At 52.3% G+C, this 17,584-nt stretch overlaps 2 protein-coding genes across 2 annotated transcripts in view; one reads left to right on the top strand and one right to left on the bottom strand.

Moving 5' to 3' along the window:
- NOL9 (nucleolar protein 9) overlaps positions 1-7,872 on the bottom strand; it is a 23,053-nt gene extending 15,181 nt beyond the window's left edge. Inside the window, exons 1-6 of the mRNA XM_082390655.1 lie at positions 6,519-7,872; positions 5,393-5,612; positions 4,739-4,866; positions 1,751-1,886; positions 1,529-1,625; positions 893-990 (exon numbers count right to left, since the gene is read on the bottom strand). Of these exons, the coding sequence (XP_082246781.1) occupies positions 893-990; positions 1,529-1,625; positions 1,751-1,886; positions 4,739-4,866; positions 5,393-5,612; positions 6,519-6,878 (1,039 nt within the window). The 5' untranslated portion in view covers positions 6,879-7,872. The remainder of the gene's footprint in view (positions 1-892; positions 991-1,528; positions 1,626-1,750; positions 1,887-4,738; positions 4,867-5,392; positions 5,613-6,518) is intronic.
- TAS1R1 (taste 1 receptor member 1) lies at positions 6,877-17,493 on the top strand (the record flags this gene model as incomplete). Its single annotated transcript, XM_082378586.1, is given in 10 exon segments — positions 6,877-7,037; positions 7,493-7,679; positions 7,799-8,049; positions 10,762-11,059; positions 13,069-13,207; positions 13,210-13,811; positions 14,270-14,493; positions 14,794-14,915; positions 16,429-17,051; positions 17,055-17,493. Coding segments are annotated over 10 exon segments (2,862 nt in total). The 3' UTR covers positions 17,310-17,493.
- Between the last annotated feature and the right edge of the window lie 91 nt (positions 17,494-17,584).

Genomic DNA, 17,584 nt, shown 5'->3' with positions numbered 1-17,584 from the left:
TGGTTAGGATTCCAGGCTTTCACTGCCGTGGCCCGAGTTCAATCCCTGGTCGGGGAACTGAGATCTTGCAAAGCCTCAAGGCAAAGCCAAAAAAAAAAAAAGCAATGTGGGATTCTGATTTGGAGTCTGAAACATAAAAAGGATATTAGTAGGATAACTGATGAATTCTGAAAAAAGATCTATAGATTAGTTAATAGTATTATATCAATGTCAATTTCTTGATTTAGGTCATTGTATAGGGTTATATAAGATGTTAATATTACTGAAAACTGTTTCCAATTTACATAAAATAAAATGGATGGGAGTTCCATTTACTAAAATGGAACCCTAGAAAGGTATTATTGGGTTTTTGTTTTTGTTTTTTGAGGCTAGAGGAATAGTTATGGGAAGACCATGAGTTTGGGAGCGGGGGAGAATGTTCTTTTTTTATATGTTATACTTTTGTATTCTTTGAATTTTTTTTTTTAAACAATACTTTTTTTTTTTTGATTCATTATTTATTTTATTTATCTATCCTTGGCTGCTTGGCTGTGTTGGGTCTTCGTTGCTGCGTGCGGGCTTTCTCCAGTTGCGGCGAGCGGGAAATACTCCTCGTTGTGGTGCACGGGCTTCTCATTGTGGTGGCTTCTCTTGTTGTGGAGCACGGGTTCTAGGTGCGCGGGCTTCAGTAGCAGTTGTGGCTCGTGGGCTCTAGAGCGCAGGCTCAGTAGTTGTGGCGCACGGGCTCCGTGGCATGTGGGATCTTCCCGGACCAGGGCTCAAACCCGTGTCCCCTGCATTGGCAGGCGGATTCTTACCCACTGGGCCACCAGGGAAGCCCTCTTTGAACTTTTTGTATCATTACTTTTGCACTGTATAAAACCAAGACATTTAAGAAGTATATGATACATACCTAGAACTGGTTCTGTAACATTAAGTAGAGAAATGCAACCTGGCGGAGTAAATTCTGTCTGTCCCAGATCACATTCCAAATAGTCAATGCAGGATATACTGAAAATTTAAAAGAAAGAAAGAAAATCTTAACCAGTTTTACTGTGCCCAAAGGGTAAATCAGATTGTAAAGATTTTACGTGACCCACAGACATAATCCACCCTATGCAGCCTCATAGGTAGAATGCTCCAAAGACGACAACCAACACAGAAGAAGAATGATAAAGAGAAAATGGGACGCAGGCAAGGCCACAGTGTCCACTCATTATATGGATAAAACTTTGCCTTTCTTAACATTTTATTTTTAAAATGCAACAGAATTTATCCCTACCCTGACTCTCTGGATTTGGACAAATACATTTTCAGAGACCAAGTGACAACTGTCGCGAGCTCACCGACAGGCAAGGTGGGTATACCTGAGAGCGCCATCACTTCACCCCAAAACCTGGTATAACCAGACCGCCTCACTCAGCTGAGTGGCTTTGCAGGGTTGTATATAATCTCTGCTTAGGAGTCAGGACGCATTCCCATCTAGTTTCTCAAATCAAAAATCCTACTTCCTGCCAAAAATCTAGCAATATGTCAAAAATACTCTTACCTATTTAACACCTGGTTAATCAGGTATCTAATAAATGTTGACTTTCCAATGTCCTGAGAGCCACAAACCAGAATGACAGGGCAGCCGTCTGCTTCTTCTGGAGGTGAAACAAACATTGACCCCTAAAATTAGCCATCTTCTTTAGGACGCTAATCATCAACAGTAACCCTCTGAGGCTTTGGTGGATAAACACGCTAGACTGTATCGGTACGTATTACTCACCACAAGAAATGCTGACTAACTCATCCATGACTGAAAAGGCACTCTCGGTTAAACGAAGGCCGTTTTTTTTTCTCTCTCTTCTAATGCCGACAGATTTCAAGGCGAAATACTCAGAGTTAATCTGGAAAGTCGGAATCTGAAAGTAACAATGTAAACTTTAAGAAAAGATGAAAACAAATACACTTCTTTTTCTTCGGTTCTAAATTAATAAGCCTCATATAGTTGTGAGCTACAAAAGATAAATTTGATCCCTCCCTTTCTCTCACCCCCCAAATCCAACCCTCCGGTAAGTCTGGTTGACTCCCAAAGCCGTCCATGTCTCTATTTTCACAGCTTACGCTTACTTCCAAGCTGCCACCACCTCTGCGAGAGACTCCAGAGAAAAAGAAAATGCATGGAAATTTAAAAGTGATGGCCACAAGAAAAATTCCACCAAAGACCCCAGCTGCAGAACAGGTTGGTGATTTGGAATAAAGTCAAGACAGTCTCCAAAAACATCAAGCAAAAAGACAAAGAGTTGAAAGGAGGGACTCCCCTGGTGGTCCAGTAGTAAAGAATCTGCTCTCCAATGCAGGCGATGGGCGTTCGAGCCCTGGTCGGGGAACTGAGAGCCCATATGCTGTGGGACAACTAAGCCAGCACGCCACAACTACTGAGCTCACGCGCCTCAACTAGAGCCCGCGTGCCGCAAACTACAGAGCCCATGCACTCTGGAGCCTGCGTGCCACAACTAGAGAGTGAGAGGGAAAAAAAAAAAACCCACCGCCACAACTAGACAGAAGCCCGTGCACCGCAACAAACCGCCCACGTGCCGCAACTAAGACCCGACGCAGCCAAAAATAAATAAATAATAAATAAATCTTTAAAAAAAGAGAATTGAAAGGATGTGGGAAGTGGAGACATAAAGTCCGATGGCATTCTAGCATAAGCAGCAGGAAACCACAGGAAAGCCACCGGAGGAATGAGAGCAGGGCCCTGGCAGAAGCAAGTGGGTCTCAGATGGAATAAGAGAGGACCCAGGAAGAGACCCCACCCACGATCACATCCGCATGCAATTCATCAACCCTGAGGAGAAGGACATCATAAAAGGAGCAAGAATCAGCCTGGGGTGAGGATTCCCAGCAGCTATTCTGGATTCTAGAAAACAATGGAGCAAGTCCTTCAAGGTTTCGAGGAAAACTTCTTTGAACCTGTAATTCTACACTCCGCTCAACTATCAATCACTGAGGGAAAAACAGGAACATCTTATAAAATGAGATCAGCTAAAGTTTACTATCTGCCTTATATGAAAATATAATTCCAGAATGTATTAACACGTAAGTGTGGAAAGGAAAGTTATCCAAGTAAGATCATAAGGAGTATAAACACTGCTGGTTGGGTAAGTCGCAGGGACAAAACAAAAAGCTGAAAATACATGAAAAAAGAATGAGTTTGATCGTGGCATCTGAAACATTCACTTGGTAACACGGGATTTCCATTCCCTTCTCTGTGGCTCCGACCAAGCTGCTGGATTCTGTACTAGATTAAATTTACGTGACCACAAGAGCCCACTCATTGTCCTGCCCTTGTTTCATATCTTCCAGCCTCCAACCCCCTCCTACGCCCTAGGTGATAACCTTGAACCATCTCACAGCGTAATGGGAAGCAATCAGAAGAGACCGTCCCCTTGCCCCTGGCTCTGTCCCAGGCACTGCCTTCAGCCACTCTGAAGGAACTGCCTCTGCTCCTAAGGCCAACCCTCCACACAGACACCAGAACCCGCCCCTCGAGGTCCAATCCCCCACCTCGCTCCAGCCATCCTCTCCCTCATGCACCAGCGTGCTCTCTCCTGTGGATCTTTCCTACCTGCTGTGTTCAATCACGAGGTTTTTTTCCATCCACCTGAACAAAAACCAGAACTCTCTAGTTCATGTTCACTCCTCCCACCACTGTTTCATTTCTTTCTTCCCTTTACAGCTAAACTCTCTAAAAGCAAAATCCCTTACTACTAAATCCTTGAGTTCCGCTCTTCCCCAGGTCTTGACCCCATTCCAGTTAGGCTAGCCCCCTCAGCAATGCAATGAAACCACTCTTGTCCAGATGATGATTCTGCACCCAAGTTCCCTTCTCAGGCCTCATCTCACCATCAGCTGCCTCGGGGCCTCCGCGTCCTTCAGTGGCTCCCCGACCACACCCGCCTGCTTTGCTCAGTCCCTTTGTTGCTCCTCGGGCTCAGACCCGGAAGCTTCTCATTTTTACCTGTATCAACTCCTTGGTGTTACTATCCTGTCTCATGGGCTCCAGAACCCTCTTCTGCTGAAAGCTCCCAAATTTACATTCCCAACCTCCTCTCTGAACTTGACTCACACACTGCACCTCCCACTTGACATTTCCAGCTGAATGTCTAAGAGGCATCTTTAAGCTACAGATTTAAGTCTCCTCCTGCAGCGCCCCGTCTCCGTGCACCCAAGCGGTCACACCTCACACCCAGTCTGTCTGATGTTCCTATAGAGTTGACTCAGTCTACTGGCTCGTGGGAGACAATTATAGTGACCGACCCGACTTCAGGAAATTAATAATAAGGGCAGCAAAAATTTGGAGATGAAGAAAGAGAGAGATGGGAGAAAGTGTAAGTACATTGAAATTACTCATTCTCATTCAGAGTTTAGAGAAAATTCATACTGTCTCAAGTTAGTAAATCAAAATATAAAGATAACCATTTAAAAAAATATAAAGATAACCACTGAAGAAATATCAAAAGGCATTTAACCAACTATAGTAGAAAACGATGACTTTCTCTGGGGAATGAAGCTAAGGGGGGTAGAAGAGACAATTTTCATGATATAGCCTTCTATACTGACTACTTTTACTTTACACACATGTCACATTCTGTATGACTTACAGCACAATGTGACAGACAGACTGATCTTCCAAGGGGGCATCCTACATAGTCATCTGACTGTTTTGGTGAAAGTAATTAGCAAAACTCTGAATGAAAACTGGTTCTACCTCTTGTACGAAAACGTAAGATAAACCTGGATGGCTGATTATGAAGTTCACAGTGGAGGTTTTCAGACGTTCCAGCAACAGAATGGAACACAGAGGAGAAAAATTCTTCATCAAACAATATCTGTCATCTGTAAAGAGAGATATAAACTACCTTAGAAATAGCACGCCATTAAACTCTATGCCCTTTAGGACCTCCTCCTCCTCTGCTAAATTTCAAACTTTTTGAGACTAGGAATTATGTTTGAAAGACTTTTTCAGGAGGCCATATTGCATGACAGGAACACACCTGGGTGGGGAAGTCAATCCAGGTTTGCTACCTAAACACGCTGTGTGGCCTTGGGCAACTTTTCTCATCTGTAAAATCGTGAAAACAATAGCTTCACTCTCAAGACCCTGGTGAGAGTTTAAATAGATACCAGTAAAGAGTACAAGTTCTAGGCCATAGTAAGCATCTGAAAATTATTTGCCTTGGGATTTCCCCGGCCGTCCAGGGGTTTAGACTCTGCGCTTCCAATGCAGGGGGCACGGGTTCAATCCCTGGTCGGGGAACTAAGATCCCACATGCCGGGAAGCGCAGCCAAAAAAAAAAAAAAAAAAAAATTATTCACCTTATTATGATACACCCTTAGTAAATCATGCAGTTTTTTTCATTACCTTGGTTCAGATAAGATCTGAGCAAACTTCGGGCTTCCCTTTTCATCTCTTTCTTGCTTTTCTCATGCACTGAGTAATGAACTGCATTGATAGTCAGGCGAGAGTGGGTATAGGTAGAGAAGACATTTTGGGGAGGTTGGCCTTGGCTGATGGTAAAACCAAACACCTGCACCTGGCCATAGAGGCAGGTCACACGACAGATCCCGCTAAAAGTAAAGCCCTAGAGGGAAAGAAAAAAGAAAGGAAGAAATAAGGTTACAGATTCTGTTACCAATGACAGAAAACATCTAAGATCTTAACTGGCTACTCAGACATCAAAAGGAGGCTGATTTCCAAGTAACAGAATACCCTGTAGGTGACTATCTAGTATTTTAAACTAATAGATTAAAATATTAATATTTTTAACCTAAGATCATATCCTATGGCAGCTACAGGGACAGAGAGTCTGGTGAACACTGACCCAGGGGGGGCCCCCTGAACTCAGCTCTGCTGTACTCATGGCTCCCTGTTCTTACAAAGGTCCAGCGCCTGCCGAGTCTCTCCCGTTCTTGGGTTTTCACCTCCCTCCTGTATTGCGGGGGACCTCCCAGACCAACGTTCAGGTGAACGTCAGGGGCCCTGCAATCAGGCTGCCAGGGTTTGACTGCTGGCTCTACCTCTGCTGTATAACTTTCTGGCAAGTTACCTAAGCTATATTCTTTCTTTCTGTAACCATTCCTAACGGTAATGACTCCGTAGAGCATGCATGAGTACTAAATGGGTTCGTATGCCCCAAACACTTAGAACACTTACAGCCTGACATTTCTAAGCACTCGGTAAATGCAAGTGCTATTATTATCATTATATTATTATATTGTATATATTATATATATAGTATATTATATATATAATGTATGTATTATATATATATACATTATATTATTATCATTACTACTAAAGTCCCTCCAGCCCCGAAGACTTAGAATTCCCTCGGGAGGGTCCTTGTTACGCTCTGCCCAGCACCACCGCCCGAGGAATGCGTCCAAAGGACCCGCAGGGGGACACGGGCCTCTCCCAGCCTGCAGCTCCCGGGGCTGCGTCCCCACCCCTCCTGCTCTGCCCTTCCGGCTTCCCGGGCGCGACCTACCTGCCCCAGCGGCAGCAGCAACACGGCGCGGCCCGAGCCGGCCGACCGCACTGGCGGGATGGGGAGGAGCGCGGAACAACTCGGGGCCGGATCCTCGGCCGGGCGGGGGCTGGGGGCCGCGGTCTTGGGCCTCCGGGGCGCCGCCGAGCGCGACACCAGGCAGCAGCCCTCCCGCCAGTCAGCGCCGGCCGCCTGGGCCTGCAGCAATCGCCGCCGAAAGCGCCTTCGGCCGCGCCAGCGCAGCCTCCCGAGCCGGCGGCGGGGCCGGTAGCTGAGGATGAGGTGGGGCCGGGCCTTGCGGGCCCGCAGCCATGTAGAGCGAGAAGGACCCCTCTTAAACAGTAGCAGCGAGTCAGCCATGCTGCCCACCGGTGCCTGCTGCTCGACAATCTCGCGAGATCCCGTCGCTCCGCCCCGCGGCCCGTCCAGCGGCCTGGGAGCCGCGCGCGCCCTCTGCCGGCGGCCTCGGCAGGGCCTCCGGGCCTCACCCGGCCCCTTGGAGGCTCAGGCCCTCCGGCGGTGGGGGGCGGGTCTGGGGGCCGCCTGGGGCGACACCCGGGCCGGGTGTCCCAACGAAGGCTCCATTTACATTATGCAAAAGCCCCACCCCGGCCGCCTGCAGAGGGAAAGTCAGATACCCCGAGTCCAAGGCCACCTCTCCGGAAATCCACCTAGGATTTTTTTTTCCTGCAGAGAAATCTCCAGGATTGACGTTTTAAACAAAACCGGTCTATTTGCATACCCTGTTTGCATGCATGTGTCTTTGAGCTGAAGGGAGCAACCCTGTTTATAACAAGGCGAAATCGGGATGATTTACTCAGAATTTCAATTTCAGGACACTGAGGACTGGGGTGGGTGTGTGGAGTTGCAAGGTTAACTCAAAGCCTTGTCTCACTGGGTAAACTGAGGCCCAGGTAAAAGGTTTTAAAATCCTCAGCTCCCAGAGAGCAACCTTCCACACCCTGTTCCTCAAGGCCCCCAGAGAAGATGTGTTCCAGCCTTCCTCTGCCTGCCCCCAAATACCAGGGCTCCCTTTCTGAGCCAGGTGAAGCCACAGGCAGCAGTGCAAGGACAGAACCCACAACCGTCCAGAGGAAGGGCCAGTGGGTGCCACCCGGTTTGCACCTGTGCCTTTACCCTGCCCCGTTCCTGAGGAGGACGGTAGCCCCAGACGGTGGAGGCAAACAGCCCGGTTCCTACAACTGGGTTCCAATCCCACCCCTTCCAAAGGCATGAAACCGGGAAGTATCTGGGCAGCGGCCGACCATTCTAGTTAAAAGGCCCGGCCTGGTCCCAGGGCGCGGCGTGGCCATGCCAGGCGCAGGGAGGTCTGGCCAGCGTGTTACTCTGGGGGGCCACACCTCGTCGGCCTGCAGCTTTCCCTCTCCTGCTGCTGGGCTTTCAGCTGCCACAGCACCGTGTCCTCCTCTGACTTCAGCCTCCCTGGGGATTACCTGCTTGCGGGCCTGTTTCCTCTCCACGGTGACCACCTAGGGGTGAGACGCAGACCCACAGTGACCTTCTGTGACAGGTGAGTGAGGGGTCAGCAGAACTGTCACCTAGGGGGGCCCATGCCTATGAGGCCCTCTGCCAGCCCCCCCTCAGCACGACCCTGCCAGTTCTGCCTCTGGGGTGACCGTCTGAGTTGCCTCCAGTCTCTACCCAAGCTGCAGGCGCCACCTTCAAGCGCTAGCTAGCCCCTTCCCTGGCACCTTGTAATACAGTTTCCACTTTGTAATATGTCTTTTTGCCCTGGCTGTTAGAGTCCTTTGTCTTTTAATTCCATGCCAGTTGTTTCCTGGCTTTGTGACGTAACCAGATGGCAAGGATTAAGCAAGCGTGGTCTTTCCCCTCCTCCGTCTCCTCCGCCACCCCATTCCTCCCCAAGTTCACACTCCTTAGTCTCCCAGACGGCAAGTACGGTTCTCCAGGGGAGGCTTCCCCCCTATGTGGGGACACATAGCAGTAGATGCATCAGGAGCTTAGCAAAGATAAATTAGGTTGGTGTCTTCATGAAGTCAACAGTCTAGGTAGAAAAAACAACGGCCTTTCTTATAAAGAAGACAGTTGCTTGCCATCCATACAAGCATTAGATTTGGGCAGCTTGAAGATGTATCACGGCTCAGCAGTAGGATGCCCGAAACATGAAGCACACCTGACAGCCAGCCCAGGAGGAAGGTTCTGGAAAGCCTGGCGCAGGAGGACTGGCCCAAAGAGCTACAGGTGGGAGCTTGGGAAGAAAAGACTTGAGGGAGGAGGAGACATATGAAAACCGGCTTCAGATAACTAAAGGGCTGTCATGGGCAGGAGGTACTGCATTTCCTTCCAGTGACTCAAGGACAGAAGTGATCGGAACGATGGGAGAGCCTAGCAACAAGCAGAGAGGCTGGGAAATGGAACAGGCTGGCACACTCTCCAAGCGGGGCTGGGCTGAATCATGTCCCCAGTGAGCCCTTGTCGGTGTTTCCCAGAGAGGCCATGAGGAACACAGGCCCTCATCACAGGCACGAGTGTCCCAGTGAAAAGTACTAGTTAAACAAGGTTAAGCACGGACTGTGGTTAATTTCATGTGTCAACTTGGCTAGGGCCTGGTGCCCAGATGTTTGGTTAAACACCAGTCTAGATGTTGCTGTGAAGGTATTTTTAGACGTGGTTAATATTTACCTATTTTTCTTTAAGGTTTTTTTTTATAATTTTTTTTTTTAAATTTTATTCATTTATTCACTTATCCATGGCTGTGTTGGGTCTTCGTTTTTTTTGTGCGAGGGCTTTCTCTAGTTGTGGCAAGCGGGGGCCACTCTTCATCGCAGTGCGCGGGCCTCTCACTATCGTGGCCTCTCTTGTTGCGGAGCACAGGCTCCAGAAGCGCAGGCTCAGTAATTGTGGCTCACGGGCCCAGTTGCTCCGCGGCATGTGGGATCCTCCCAGACCAGGGCTCAAACCCATGTCCCCTGCATTGACAGGCAGATTCTCAGCCACTGCGCCACCAGGGAAGCCCTAACATTTTTTTGATGTGGACCATTTTTAAAGTCTTTACTGAATTTGTTACAATATTGCTTCTGTTTTACGTTTTGGTTTTTTTGGCTGCGAGGCATGTGGCATATTAGCTCCCAGCCAGGGATCGAACCCACACCCACTGCACTGGAAGGTGAAGTCTTAACCACTGGACCACCAGAGAATTCCCATAGACGTGGTTAACATTTATTTTTTATTTTTTTTGACATGATGCTTATCCAGGTATTTTACATGCACCATTGGGAATTTGGTTTTTGGTTTTATTTTTTTAATTATTAGTACCTTTAATTATTATTAATTAATTAATTAATTAATTTTTGGCTGTGTTGGGTCTTCGTTTCTGTGCGAGGGCTTTCTCTAGTTGTGGCGAGCGGGGGCCACTCTTCATCGCGGTGCGTGGGCCTCTCACTATCGCGGCCTCTCTCGTTGCAGAGCACAGGCTCCAGACGCGCAGGCTCAGTATTTGTGGCTCATGGGCCTAGCCGCTCCGCGGCATGTGGGATCCTCCCAGACCAGGGCTCGAACCCGTGTCCCCTGCATTGGCAGGCAGATTCTCAACCACTGCGCCACCAGGGAAGCCCGTGGTTAACATTTAAATCAATAGACTGAGTAAAGCAGATTGCCCTCCATCATGTAGGTGGGCCTCATCCAAACAGTTGAAGACCTTAAGAGAAAAGATGGAGGTCCCTGGAAAAGGAAAGAACTCCACCTTCAGCCTCAACTGCAAAATAAAGTCTCGTGGGATTTTCTAGCCTGCCCTGCAAATCCCAGACTAGCCAGCCCCCATAATCCCATGAGCTAATTCCTTAAAATAAACCTCTCTTGTTTGCTCTCTCTCTCACTCTGTCTCCCTCTCTCCCTCTCTCTCTCTCTCTCTCTCTCTGTGTATATATATGTATCTCATCTTGGTTCTGTTTCTCTGGAGAACCCTGACTAATATAGCAGGTTTCTCTCCTACGGGACTTGGGAGCCTTTCAGGGCTAACATGCTTACTGGGGGGGAAGCGGGCATGGTATATGTATTTCTCCAATTTGTCCCCTACCTCTCTGAAGGCCTTTCAACAGAACTGTGTGTGCCACAGGGTCCACACTGAGGTCATGGTTGTAGGGGGCTGAACAGATGACCTCAGATGTTCTTTTCTACCCCCCAAGCCTGGGGTTCCAGGAGACCAGAGGGTCTCAGCAGGGCCTTTTGCCCTTTTCAGCTCTCAGCCTGGCTTTCCCTACAGGCCCAACACCTTCAATGGCCACGGCTACCACCTCTTCCAGGCCATGCAGTTTGGCATCAAGGAGATAAACAACTCCACTGCCCTGCTGCCCAACGTCACCCTGGGGTACAAGCCGTACGACGGGTGCTCGGAGTCAGCCAACGTGTTTGCCACGCTGAGCACGCCAGGGACGCGCTACGTGGAGAGCCAAGGAGACCCTGCCCACTACTCCCCCGCGATTGTGGCGGTGATTGGGCCCGATGCCAGCAGCCATGTGGCCACCACTGCAGCCCTGCCGAGCCCCTTCCTGGTGCCCCTGATAAGCTGGCGCCCTGGCAGTTCACTCATCTCCCCTCCTGCCAAGTCCAGTGTGGGCTGGGGTGGGTGGGCAGGAGCTGCCGTGCCTGAGGCCAGCCTGGACTCCTGGGCCTCCTGGGCGGTCACTGCTCGTTAGTCACCTGCCTGGCATTCCTTCCTGTCCAAGCGCCGCTTCCAGGTCTCCCTGCCTCAGTGCTCACTGGAAAATCCATTCTCCTTGGAAACTTCTGCCCTTCTTTCTCCTCCCGCTGTCCTATCACCTTTGTGCAGAACTGAACACCCTTCGTTTCCCACCCCCCCCAGACTCAGGCTCAGAGGTGTGGCATCTGTCCCTGTGCGGGCCAGTCCCGTCCCTCCCCTCCTCTGCTCGTCGACCTCTCCCTGGGCCTCCTCCTCCACCTACACGCTTGCCCTGTCCTCCTCTATCCTCCAGGCACTTCTCCTCTCGGACCTGGCGGACTCTGCCCCGCTTCCATGCAGACTTCTCCGCAGAGTCCTCTCTTCCTGTTGGCTTCTCCCTCTTTGCCTTTACTCCTCCCTCCGCTGCCCTGGACTCTGCCCTTCTAGCCGGCGCTGGAAGGTGCAGGCTGGGTAGGGATTGGACGTGGTTCAGGTGGCCAGCCTGGAGGTGGAATCCTACACTGCACCGTCTTGCTCAGGTGGGCTGGTGCAGGGCCTGGTAGGTGGCCTTTAATCCATTTGATCTTTTTTTTTTTTTTTTGGCCCCATGCTGCTCAGCATGCGGGATCTTAGCTCCCCGACCAGGGAATCAAACCCATGCCCCCTGCATTGAGAGCGTGGAGTCTTAACCACTGGACGGCCAGGGACGTCCCTCCATTTGACCATTTTGACACTTTCCCTCAGCATTTATGACTCTTTCACTTGGGGCACTTCTTTCTTGGTCTCCTTTAGAGAATTCTGCCCCCCGCCCCCCATCTGCTCTGAGAAGGCGGTGACTCCCTAGGGCAGACCCCTCCCCTTCCCAGGCAGGCCGAGGCCCGGGCTGAAATTCCTGTCTCCACCTTCCTTCTGACTCCTGAGCACCCACCTTATTTCCAGATGCTCGCCCAGCGCCCAGCGTCTCCACTTCATGGACCCAGCAGGCCCCCAGATGAACTTCCCTTCCCACGTAACACAAGCCTCTTGTCTTCCTGCATCCTCTCCCCGGCCCATCTGGCAGAGCGACTGTCTCTAAGGAAGCCAGAAACCCTGCAGTCCTACCTGCACTCCCTTCCCTGCCCCGACGTTTAGCTCATCTCCACGGCCTCTGCCGGGGGTCGGTGAGGGAGGGGGCCCTCACCGCTGCCAGCTCTGTCCCTTCTTCTCTATGGCCACTGCCGCAGCTTTAACTGACCGCCCTCCCCTCTCATCTAGATGATTCCATCAGGTCCTAGGAGTTCTCCGTGACTCTGGCCTTGAGCCTTTTTTTTGTTGTTGTTAGTTCCCTGACCAGGGATTGAACTTGTGCCCTTAGCAGTGAAAGCTCGGAGTTCTAACCACTGGATAGCCAGGGAATTCCCCTGGCCTTGAGCCTTTTTAAACACGTTCCTCACTGATCAGAGATACACTCCTAAAACACAAGTCTGATGTCACTTCACTACCTAAACCCTGAGGCCTTGGGATAAAGCCCCAGCCCCGCAGCACGGGGGCTAAGGCTTCCCGCCCTGACCAGACACACCTGCTCAGGCTCTCTTTCTTCCTGGATCTGACCTCCAGCCGAGTGGAAGTCCCTGAAGGGCCCCACGCACGTACCGTTTCGCTCCCTGCATGCGGTTGTGGTCCCTTTGTCCACAGGACAGATTCCCATTCTTCTCCCAGAAGTCTCCCTAGGGACCTGCTCCCTACCTGACGTGTAACCTCTTAGCCTCGTGTGTCAAGTGGTGCTCTGCTTGAGACCCTGCGCCAGGATGTCTCCATCCTCCCCGTGTCCCCGCGCCCAGCACAGGGCTGGCACTGGGGGGCCCTCACTCGAGGCTGATGCCACTGAACTTGCTGACCTGAACCCCGCAGGTCAGTTACGATGCCAGCAGCGTGACGGTCGGCGTGAAGCGGCTCTACCCCTCTTTTCTGCGCGCCATCCCAAGTGATGAGCACCAGGTGGAGATCTTGATGCTGCCGTTGCGGAGGTTCGGGTGGGTCTGGATCTCCATGGTGGGCAGCTAGGGGTGCAGGCGCTGGAGGGCCAGGCCACCCAGCAGGGCATCCGCGTTGCCTGCAAAGACATTGTGCCTTTCTCTGCCCAGCCGGGCGATGAGAGGACGCAGAGCGTGATGCGCTGCCTGGCCCAAGCGAGGACCACGGTCGTGGTCGTTTTCTCCGGCAGGCAGCTGGCCAGGGTGTTCTTTGAGTCCGCGGTGCTGGCCAAGCTGACTGCCAAGGTGTGGGTCGCCTCAGAAGACTGGGCCATCTCCAGACACATGAGCAGTGTGCCTGGGATCTGGGGCGTCGACACAGCGCTGGGCGTGGCCATCCCACAGAGGCGTGTCCCTGGCCTGAAGGAGTTTGAAGAGGCCTATGTCGGGGCGGACAAAGGAGCCCTTGCGCCTTGCCTCAGGGGCTCCTGGTGCAGCAGCAAGCAGCTCTGCAGAGGGTGCTGGGCTTCCACGGCACAGAAGATGCCCACACTTGGAGCATTCTCCATGGGCTCCGCCTACGACGTGTACCAGGCTGTCTATGCCGTGGCTCACAGCCTCCACCAGCTCCTGGGCTGCGCCTCTGGAGTCTGTTCCAGAGGCTGGGTCTACCCCTGGCAGGTAAGGCACTTAACCTGCCACTGGCACCCTATATCAGGGTGCTTTCCTGAGGCAAGCGGAGCGGTTCCTCTTCGGCTACCCTAAATGCAAGGGGTGGGGGGCAAAGGCCCCCGACTGGAGGCTGATCCCGTCTCTGAGGCTCGTGTTCGTCTTCTGTTCTCTGAACTGTGGCCCCTCCCACCCACCATGCCTCAGATCCAGGGCTTGAAACCTCTGCAGAGGGCTCCTTTGTTCGAGACTTCCTCTCACTCAGGAGGCTGGATAGGAGGGTGAAGGGGCCTCCTAGGAGGGGAGAGGGCCTGAGGAAGGGACCAGAACTTCTAGATGGGCTGAAACCACCCAGATAGAAGCTCAGCAAGGCCCCATGCACTTGCTTCCTGAGCCATCTGGGTCCCGGTGGGTCCTGGAGGAGCAGCCTGTGTCAGCTATGGCAGCGCCGTTATCCCTGTTTGTTTCAGCTTCTGGAGCAGATCCGCAAGGTGAATTTCCTTTTACACAAGGACATCGTGACATTTAATGACAATGGCGACCCCCTCAGCAGTTATAACATAATTGCCTGGGACTGGAGTGGCCCCAACTGGACCTTCAGGGTCATTGGCTCCTCCTTGTGGTCTCCAGTTTGGCTAGACATAAATACGATCAAAATCCAGTGGCATGGAAAGGACAACCAGGTAACGGGGACGTGGTCACTCACCAGGTGACTGCCTGACGGGCAGCCTGGAGCACGGGGACAATGCTGACACAGAGCAGGAGAGGGGATCCCAGGTATCAGGCCACTGTGACTCTCCCCAGCCCTGCCAGGGGAGCTCCACGGGCTCACAGACAGACGCCCGGTCGTCGCTGGTTCACACAACCAGGGGCTCTGCCCTGGGAGTAATCCGCGAAGGCGGATGCCCAGAGATCCAGTTTTCCATCCTAAGAGCGAGTGTCCCTTGAGCTGGGCCCCTCCGCATGGTTGCAGAACACCTGTGGCTTCTTGCAGGGTGCCTCAGTCTGTGTGTTCCAGAGACTGTCCTGAAGGGCACCAGAGAGTGATCATGGGTTTCCACCACTGCTGCTTCGAGTGTGTGCTCTGTGAGGCCGGGACCTTCCTCAACAAGAGTGGTGAGTGACCCAGTGATGAGTGGGCGAATCATCCAGCACTCCTAGGGTCTGTAGAGCAGATGAATGGACCTCCCTTGGGCCACACATGTGCAGAACCAGGACCCTGGTCACTTTGCTGCCAGTTAGGGACAGGTTGGGGGACACCTTCCATCAGACTGAATTCTGATCAAGCAGAAAGAAACAAGCAGTTGAAGGCCTCATATATAGCTGAGTTCTTTCTTTCTTTCTTTCTCTTTCTTTCTTTCTTTTGTTTTTGGCTGCATTGAGTCTTAGTTGTGGCATGCAGGATCTTTCGCTGCGGCCCATGGGCTTCTCTGCAGTTGTGGCATGTGGGCTCAGTGGTTGCAGCATGTGGGCTTAGTTGCCCTGCAGCATGTGGGATCTTAGTTCCCTGACCAGGGATCAAACCCGTGTTCCCTGCATTGGAAGGCGGATTCTTAACCACTGGACCACCAGGGAAGTCCCTACCTGAGTTCTTTATTAGACAGCTCCCAACCCAACGCCTACAGAGGCAATTTCATCCTAAATTCAACATATATTTTAAAAAAATATTTATTTATTTGGCTGCACTGGGTCTTAGTTGCAGCACATGGGATCTTCGTTGCCGTGTGCAGGATCTCTACTTGTGGCATGGGGGATCTTTTAGTTGCGGCATGCGGGCTCTTAGTTGCGGCCTGCAGGATCTAGTTCCCCGACCTGGGATCGAACCCAGGCCCCCTGCATTGGGAGCTCAGAGTCTTAACCACTGGACCACCAGGGAAGTCCCCCTAAATTCAACCTCTTTATCCAAACAGATGTGGCTATCATTCCCTTTGTGCCCCCCATGTTATCTGTATGAAGTCCCTTCTGTTGTCCATGCCAGTGACAGCTGACACCTTGAAGAGCTTGGCCTGAATGCAGATACTAGCATGTTTGCAGCAGGACAAAAAGCATACTCTACCCAGTGATGCAAGGTCAAGACCGGAGAGCAAACGGAGGTAGCTAGGGGCTCAGCCCAGAGCTGGACTCCAGGGGCCACGTGCCTTCCTTTTACTGTCTCTGCGGGCGTGGGAATGTATCTCTTCTACCCTGAGAGAGTCAACTCAGAGAAACCACAGAGCGGCAGCTCAGGCAGGTGGATTTGGCTAGTGGGAGTGCTGGGGAGAGATGAAAAGACCCTTCCTTTGGGGCTGGCTGCTCGCATTGGATCATAGCCTCAAGGTTATGTGGGTTAAGGCCCTCTCTACGACCTCTTGGTTTGCAAACCCCTTCTGGGTTTCATGGGATCATGAGCCATACAGAACCGACCCAAGTGCAAGTGTCTCCACAGTCTGTAATTAACACAGGCATGTTGAGGAAACACTTGGCCTGGGGGCCCTCACTCAGGGCTACCCCATCTTGCTGTGCCTGGCAGAGCCCAGCTCCTGTGCTACAGCCCTCCCAGAACCTTGCGGGCTTGCACGGCCTCCCTTCCCTTCCCCATTCCTGCTATGCTTACCCGGCTCTCAGGAACCCTCTCTGCCTTCCCTTCCAGACCCCTACAGCTGCCAACCTTGTGGGAGAGAAGAGTGGGCACCTGAGAGAAGCCAGACCTGCTTCCCATGCACCGTGGTGTTTCTGACTTGGCATGAGCCCATCTCTTGGGTGCTCCTGGCAGCTAATACGCTGCTGCTGCTGCTGCTGGGGGCTGGGACTGCTGGCCTGTTTGCCTGGCACCTAGACACGCCTGTGGTGAGATCGGCTGGAGGCCGGCTGTGCTTCCTCATGCTGGGCTCCCTGGCGGGGGGCAGCTGCGGCCACTATGGCTCCTTTGGGGAGCCCACGCTGCCCACATGCCTGCTGCGCAAAGGCCTCTGTGCCCTTGGTTTTGCCATCTTCCTGTCCTGCCTGACGATCTGCTCCTTCCGACTTGTGTTCATCTTCCAGTTTTCTGCCAAGGTACCCACCTTCTTCCATGCGTGGGTCCAAAACCACGGTGCTGGCCTGTTTGTGGTGATCAGCTCAACAACCCAGCTGCTTATCTGTCTAATGTGGCTTGCAGTGTGGACCCCACTGCCCACCAGGGAATACCAGCCCTTCCCTCAGCTGGTGGTGCTTGACTGCACAGAGGCTGACTCACTGGGCTTCACGCTGGCTTTCGCCTACAATGGCCTCCTCTAGGTCAGCGCCTTTGCCTGCAGCAGCCTGCTCCTCGACTTCGTGTCCTGGATCGCCTTCTTCACCATGGCCAGTGTCTACCAGGGCAACTACCTGCCCGCGGTCAACGTGCTGGCCATGCTGAGCAGCCTGAGTGGCGGCTTCAGCGGTTATTTCCTCCCCAAGTGCTATGTGATCCTGTGCCGCCCAGATCTCAACAGCACCGAGCACCTCCAGGCCTCCACCCAGGACTACACCAGGCGCTGTGGCTCCACCTGACCAGTGGGTCGGGCAGGATCAAGCCGGGGCAGGGTGAACTGGAAGTCTCCACTGTTCTCAGGGTTGAAGGTGGAATGGGGCGCCCAGGAGGCCTCTGGGCTCCTCAGCCTTGGCTTGGGAAGTGTAAGCCCACGGGAGAGCTCAGTCCGGGCTGCGCTGGCTGCCAATAAAGAGGTGAAATGTGCGTCTTGGCTGTGCTTCCTCTCTGGGGCGAGGGTAGGGCGCTGTCTCTTCAAGCCTGAGGGCACTGCGCGGCCGGGCTAACCGCAGCCGGA

The sequence above is a fragment of the Balaenoptera borealis genome (genome assembly GCF_965194805.1).
Source record: "Balaenoptera borealis genome assembly, chromosome: 1".
Lineage (NCBI taxonomy): Eukaryota > Metazoa > Chordata > Mammalia > Artiodactyla > Balaenopteridae > Balaenoptera > Balaenoptera borealis.
This window is presented reverse-complemented; position numbering and strand designations above follow the sequence as displayed.